This window comes from Monomorium pharaonis, unplaced genomic scaffold (assembly GCF_013373865.1).
Source record: "Monomorium pharaonis isolate MP-MQ-018 unplaced genomic scaffold, ASM1337386v2 scaffold_603, whole genome shotgun sequence".
In the NCBI taxonomy this organism is placed as follows: Eukaryota; Metazoa; Arthropoda; class Insecta; order Hymenoptera; family Formicidae; genus Monomorium; species Monomorium pharaonis.
This window is the reverse complement of record NW_023415916.1, coordinates 29-7,047: the sequence shown is the minus strand read 5'-3', so window position 1 is coordinate 7,047 and position 7,019 is coordinate 29. Positions and strand designations below refer to the sequence as shown.

The following is a 7,019-nucleotide window of genomic DNA, read 5'->3' as shown; positions in this document are numbered from 1 at the left end:
TAAAGCCATCTACGTAAAAAAGTAAGCATTCTATACTATATATTCCATGTCTAAAAATTCTCAGCCAAGCCTTCGAGCAGATCACTATTGAATTTTGAAATCGATACGAATTTGCACCTGTGTGCAATTAATGTAATTTTTTCAAACATGGTATAAAAATGTTAGTTTTCTTTCACAAAATTTTTTAAAGGTATACTTGAAACATATCCATGGTTAGGTAAGTTAATATATTTTTTTAACTAAATATTAAATTAAAGTTAATGGATTATAAAATTAATTCATTTAAGTTAAAATTTACATAAATAAAATACTAATTCAGTTAAAGTTACGTTAAGATTAATTTAACTTAAATTAAAATAAAAATTAATTTTGAAAAGATCCGACCAAAATAATTAATAAACAGATCAATAAACGATTCAATTTTTTGATAAACCAGGAAAATGTAGATACTACGAATAATAATTTGTTTAGTAAAGAGACAGACATAAGTAAAGTAATAGCATTGCCATATGTCAAAAATTTAGCGAAGATGTGAGACGTATGCTTAACAAATTTATAGATGTACGTACGGTATATTGTACCTAAAACATTCAATAGCGTGATAAAAAGGGGAAAGGATAAAGTAAACAATTGTAAGAAGACCGAACTTGATTTGTCTACAAAACTAATTGTTACGACTGTGATTCGGTCTACATTGGACAGACAAAACGACATTTAGAGAATAGAATTAAAGAACACCAGCGCAACATAAAAAGCTCGTCTGTCAGCCACAATGTAGTCACTAATCATCGATTAACAATGAATCATGAATTTGACTGGTTAAAACCTAACATTTTGTATAAAGAAAAACATAAAGGAAGAGAGAATTCACCGAAATGTTTTACATAAAAAATTCAACAATAATATTAATCTTCAAAAAGACACGGGGAATCTCAATGCAGTGTATGATAGAATTATACCCTGTTGAAAAGATAAGATGGAAATCTAGATGGTTTGTACGGAATTCATACAAAACTATCTAAAATCCATGGGAATCCACATACATGTGAATAACCATCTGAATTTCCATCTCATCTTTTCAACGGAGTAAGAATAGTGTAGTTACTTCTGATTAGTTATTTTTAACTGTTTCTCGAACTAATGTTGTTAAACTTGATATCTTCACTTTCGACGATCCTCTCTTTCCATGACAAAATTGTGGAGTACAGACCCGTCTAACACGTATCTCATTACATCACTCAACGTACTTTTGTGAAAGCATAATGGATTAATTTTTGTAATGCATTTAACTTGATTTATACAAGTAGGTAATAATATTATTTAAAATTTTGTTTAAAAATTTCGATCGTAGTTTTTTGAATTCTTTTGGTATTTTTGTGTCTTTTGTAGATACACTTGATAAAGACCAGAAAACGTCTGGCCGAAAACGTCAAAAGTGTAACATTTAAAGTAAAATAAAATTGGCAGTATTGTTACTAACTTAGAGTCTAGACACTAAGTTTTTTTTTTTAAGATGGAACAATTTACAGAATGGCAAGTAAATAAAATTTACAGAATAACACCACTATTAATCAATATTATTATCTTTTACTTTTTACAATCATTTTGATATTTTTATCTTTTACATCTTTTAACAAAAAATAGACCGTTGTGAAATTTGAAGAAAACGATTTCAGATTAACCGGAAGAGTCGTATGTACAGAGTATTGCAGCAACATATAGGTCAGTATGACGGGTTGCCTATGCGTGCAGGTGCGCACGGTAATCTACAATTGCGTAGCTTTGATCGCATTATGAGTCATTTTGACTTCATCATGACTTCATGTTCTGCTTTCCAAGGAACACACTAAAGTCAACAAAAAGTCAAAATGACTTTATTTTGATTCGAAATAGTCATGCATTTTTGTATGACCAAAAATTGACTCCAGTATCTGCTACTTAATGACGAAAAGATGACTTCCCAGATAGCACAACGAATTCGAAAAGAATCTTTTTGAACACCCAATTTGAAATGAAGTCTTTTTCTAACCCATTTTCTGCACCAAAAGAATCTTAAGAGTTCAAAAAAGTTCTTTTGTATGTCACAAATTCTGAGCCCCTTTTGTAATGCATATAAGTTCATTTTATGTTCTATAAGAATTCGCATTGAAATTAAATTATTTTTTAATAGTATTCTAATAAAACTTTATCGAGATACTTTTTTGAATTTATTATGATTTTTTTATAGTACAAAAAGGAATGCTTTTTGGTGTAAAAAAAATAATAAAGGATTTTTGAAATTTTAAGAAATGTTAATTTAAAAATATACTGCCTACAAAATAGAGAATTTAGTATATTATTATTATAAATGAGAAACTCTCTTATTGTTACTATACATGTATAAATTATGTATAAAATTTTCGCATATTTTATTGTAGTATATTATTGAATTAACATTTCCTGATTTTATATAAAAATATATAATGTACTTTTTACAATTTTTTTAGAAATTTTTTATTAAACGCATTCTTATATATTTATTATAATAAAAAAAATATTGATTTAGGTATATATCAAATTTATGACAAATATATATATATATATATATATATATATACATATACTATATATATAATAGCATAAAGTATTTATTACTATTTAGATAATAATAGTATTTTTGACAAATAACAAAGAGATATATATTTTTATGTTCTTTTTAATAAAATCAAAAAATGTGTTATAAAAATTTTTATGCGTTGTCAAAAGCAAAAAAAAAAGACACTTATATTTATTATACCTTTCTATAATGTTACGGCTCTTTATAAGAATTTTAATATTGACTAAATTATATAAATTGATAATAAATTTGTATGTGGTATTCTTTTTAAACTAATTTCGAATCAATTATGTGAATTCATAACTAATTTGAATATTGAATTCTTTTTTAACTCATTTTGACTAAATATGTAAATTTATAACAAATTTAAATATGGTACTCTTCTTGAACTCATTTCGAACAGATTATGTAAATTCTTAAAGAATAAAAAAAGGTGAATTCTATTTGAACTTAAAAGGATCATCTGTGCTATCTGAGTTTGCTCCGTGACGAAAAGATGACTAATCTCTAATTTTAATATACATATAACGTATCAGCTTATATAGAAATTATACTTATGGTACATATGCATATGTAATAATTAATTTTGCAATAGAACTATTTTTAGAGCAATACACTAAATTAAACAATACACTAAAATTATGAAAACTATAATACTAATTGTATATACACTGTTAAAAATTTCCGTTGTAAAATCACAATAAAAGTGTTGGAAGCTTTTATCCAACTAAAATGTGCTGTAAATTTAAAGTACAGCTATGTTGTGTTACCACAAGATGTTATTTGTAATTTCACAACATAACTGTACTTTAAATTTACAGCACATTTTAGTTGGATAAAAGCTTCCAACACTTTTATTGTGATTTTTACAATAGAAATTTTTAACAATGTATGCATGCATAGGCATGTCTGTCAATTTAATTAATTATTTCTTATTAGTATTATTGTTAGGTAATGATAAATACGTAGAATATTATTATAATTCACACAAGCAGTATATAATTTAAATAGAAAAATTATTTTAATTAGAAATGTAAATATTATGCGTAATGAAAATTAACTTGTATTAAATATATGTAATATTAAATATTATATATGTATATAATATTACATATTATAGAACTACATTTAATAGTTTAAATTAATTTGTATAAATTATTAATTTTTTAAAAATAAATTAAAAATATTTAACTTTAATTTAATTTTTAATTAAATGAACAAAGTAAAATAGCACACACATACAAAATATATAAAATGATATATTAGTTAAGTTTAATTTTAATGAAGCAACATTAAAGTAAAAGTATTATAAAGTAAATATATTTGCCGTTTTTATTAATATTACTATTTTTTCTAACAAAACATTTTTTAGAATTATGGTGCTACTATATTTAGAATAGAAAATACTATATTAGAATAGAAAAAAATTCGAATATTATAATAAATGATTAGACATTGTTTTCATATTATAACAGTACTTATTGTTTCATCCCAGTTGAAAGTTACAAGTACGTAATTGCATTAACGATTATGCATTTATGATGTTATGTTAATAGAATCATATAATTTTTAACCGCTGGGTCGTAGGTCGATCGCTTTGACTTCGATTTTGTCGTCCCCGTTGGATTAACACTGAAGAAAATTCTATAACAATTAATACATGCAATATTAATTAAAATAATGAATATTTATACAGGATCTTAAAAAAATCATTTAGTATTTATATGTACCGTATTAATGTTAAATGATTTTTTAAACCCTATATAAAACATTTGTTTGAATTGCTTAATTTAATAATAAAATGTATCTAATAAGTTCAGGGTATAATGTATAGTTATGAAAATTTAATAACTTATTAATAACGACAACGATAATAACATTTATGACAAAAATTATAAAAATATTACTACACCTTTGTATAAACTCCAGAGATTTAGATGTACTTCTGCAATAACATAAGCTGAAGATGTAATACATCAGGAATGTTAATTCAAATCCCTGTAAAATAGACTTTGTCTTACAACAAATTTTGCCCTCTACTATAACTGCACAGCTTGTATTTTCATCAAACAGCGATGCTCCTGTAATATAATATATAAATAAAATAATATTAATAAAACCAAATACAATTTAGAACGATCTGAGCATGGATATACATAAATATTATTGAAAAAATTGAAATTGAAACTAATTTTTACTGTGTGCGTATGTGCATGTATATATGTGTATAAATAAGTGTACATATTTACACATACAAATACACATATAAAATCAAATTGCTATTTAGCCGGAGTCGTATGAAATGCGTGTCGGAATTATTCACGCATCTCCGACTGAACAGTGTAATTTTGAATTTCAACAACAAGAAAAAAACAACAACAATATTAATAATAATAGTATAATAATATATACACCTTCTATAATTAATAGAGGAGTTGAAGTATCCGCAAATGATTCGAGTCTTTCTTCCGTCAATGTATCCTAAAAAGTATATATTAATTTACTATACATTAATTACATGAAATAAAATATAAAATACAGATATATATCCACTTCTTACGATTATCTCGACTTATGAATTTTTGGACTTACATACAAGCGGCATGCTATAGACTAAAAATAAACAACTAGATTATAACAAATCTGATTAACGAAGCATTTAACCAGTAATCCAAATGAAATATTAATTTTATAATGCTAATTATTATATTAAAAGTTTTATTTTTAAGAAAACATAATCTTGTTTTTTAATCACTTGTTGAAGTTAATTTGTGTTTAAGCTAAATATTAATTTTATAATAGCAAACATTAAGAATTATATTTAAAAAAATTAATTATTTGCTAAACAGATCTGTAATCGTTTTTAGTAATAAAATAATTATTTTGAATAAAAAATGTGTTATTCGTATAAAATATAAATGTTATTTAACTTATAAATAAATTCGATTTACGAATGAAGTTTCGGAACGTAACTCTGTCGTAAGTATTAGAGGCATATCTGTACGTACATTCTAAGTGCTGAATTTCAAACAAGTTAGTAAATTTAATTTAAATTAAAGAAGTAAATCAATATGTGTACATAATTGGTAATATAATGATTAATGATTATTTTAAAAAATTATGAAATATTTTCTTTTTAGATCATATTTTTTCAAGTAATATTTAATAAATGCACTCACATTAATGACTCTGAACATCATGTCTGGATTTTCTTGGAAATAATGTAAAATTAACGGAAAAATCGCCAAAATCAATGGAGTTTCTGACGCTAAATCGTTAGCCGCTGTTGCAGATTCAGTTAATACATTTTTAAGTACTCGAAGTTGCGTTTTTCTGTTTGTTGACTTTTTCAGTTTATGCTTAATAGTAAACTCTTCAATAAATACATGAAGTTTCTTATATATTTTTCCCACATTTTGATTCCATATGGTGTTGACTTTTTTGCCTAATAGTATAGAAGCATGCTGAATTAAATATTTTGGCTCCATTAAAAGCGGCCATGTTTCCAGACAGGAGTAAATTGTTCCTTTTCTATGATTAAATTCGATTCTCTGCAATGGATAAGTTTGTTGAAGCATCTCTTTAATGCGAATATTACGATTTGATTTAATTGATTCTTCCTTAAGCTAATTTTGTTTCACACGCTGACTATCCATTGTTTCATCAAATGGTAATGAAGGCTCATATGCTACACAGCCGTACTCATCGGTCTCACAAATTTGTAACTTCTTATCTTTTTTTTCTACCGTTGAACCAGAAGAATCGGCTGATTCCTGCATTTTTGCTGCCAATTTTATGCGTCGATTGTAATGTATTTTGGTGTATAATTGACAAAATAGTGACTCTGATCCATCTCCTAGAACTGCACCATCAATTTCATCCAAGAATGATTGTGGGTATTTGCGTACTATTCGCTGCGCTATTTTTCGAGATGTACTTCTAGATTCAGTTTTTAACTGATGAACTTGATATTCCGCAAGAATTGAAATCATAGCACGTCTATGAGCAGGCAATGGTGTTTTTCCATTTTCGCATGCTTCTATTAGCTGCTTCGGAAATTTGTACCATGGTATCGGTTCTGTTTCGTACAAATCTGTACTAATACTGTTGACACTTATTGGTATCGGATTGGAGTATTGTATGGCAGATGCTCCTTCAGAAGTACTATAATAGGAACATTCTCTTTTGTACTTGTAGGATCCACTTCTTTTAAATCTACCATTGATATAAAACATCCTTTGACTGACTGACGTTTGACTTGTCATTAGATATTGATAAATTTGTATCATCTGCAAATGTAAGTTATTATTAAGTAAATTATACAACCAAATAAATTTAAAAGAATTATACTTTATCGATATAGTAATTTGCAACAAAAAAATTATTATTTACCTTACCTAAAAATAATAGGTATAATTTTTAT

At 25.7% G+C, this 7,019-nt stretch overlaps 1 protein-coding gene across 1 annotated transcript; it reads right to left on the bottom strand.

Annotated features, from left to right (window-relative positions):
* Positions 1–4,140: 4,140 nt before the first annotated feature.
* Positions 4,141–6,206, bottom strand: LOC118648699. The gene is made up of 4 exons (XM_036295080.1): positions 5,776–6,206; positions 5,011–5,077; positions 4,509–4,677; positions 4,141–4,240 (listed from the first exon to the last, which is right to left on the bottom strand). The coding sequence occupies exons 1-4, from the start codon at positions 6,172–6,174 to the stop codon at positions 4,141–4,143; spliced, it is 735 nt and encodes a 244-aa protein (XP_036150973.1). The 5' UTR covers positions 6,175–6,206.
* Between the last annotated feature and the right edge of the window lie 813 nt (positions 6,207–7,019).

Bases quoted from the DNA above. Each gene is read 5' to 3' on its own strand.
- LOC118648699 (XM_036295080.1), bottom strand. From the start codon at position 6,174: ATGCTTCAACAAACTTATCCATTGCAGAGAATCGAATTTAATCATAGA. The intron at 5,078-5,775 runs GTGAGTGCATTT...TATACTTTTTAG, and splicing joins TGATGTTCAGAGTCATTAAT to GATACATTGACGGAAGAAAG. The intron at 4,241-4,508 runs GTGTAGTAATAT...TAATTGTTATAG, and splicing joins TCTCTGGAGTTTATACAAAG to AATTTTCTTCAGTGTTAATC.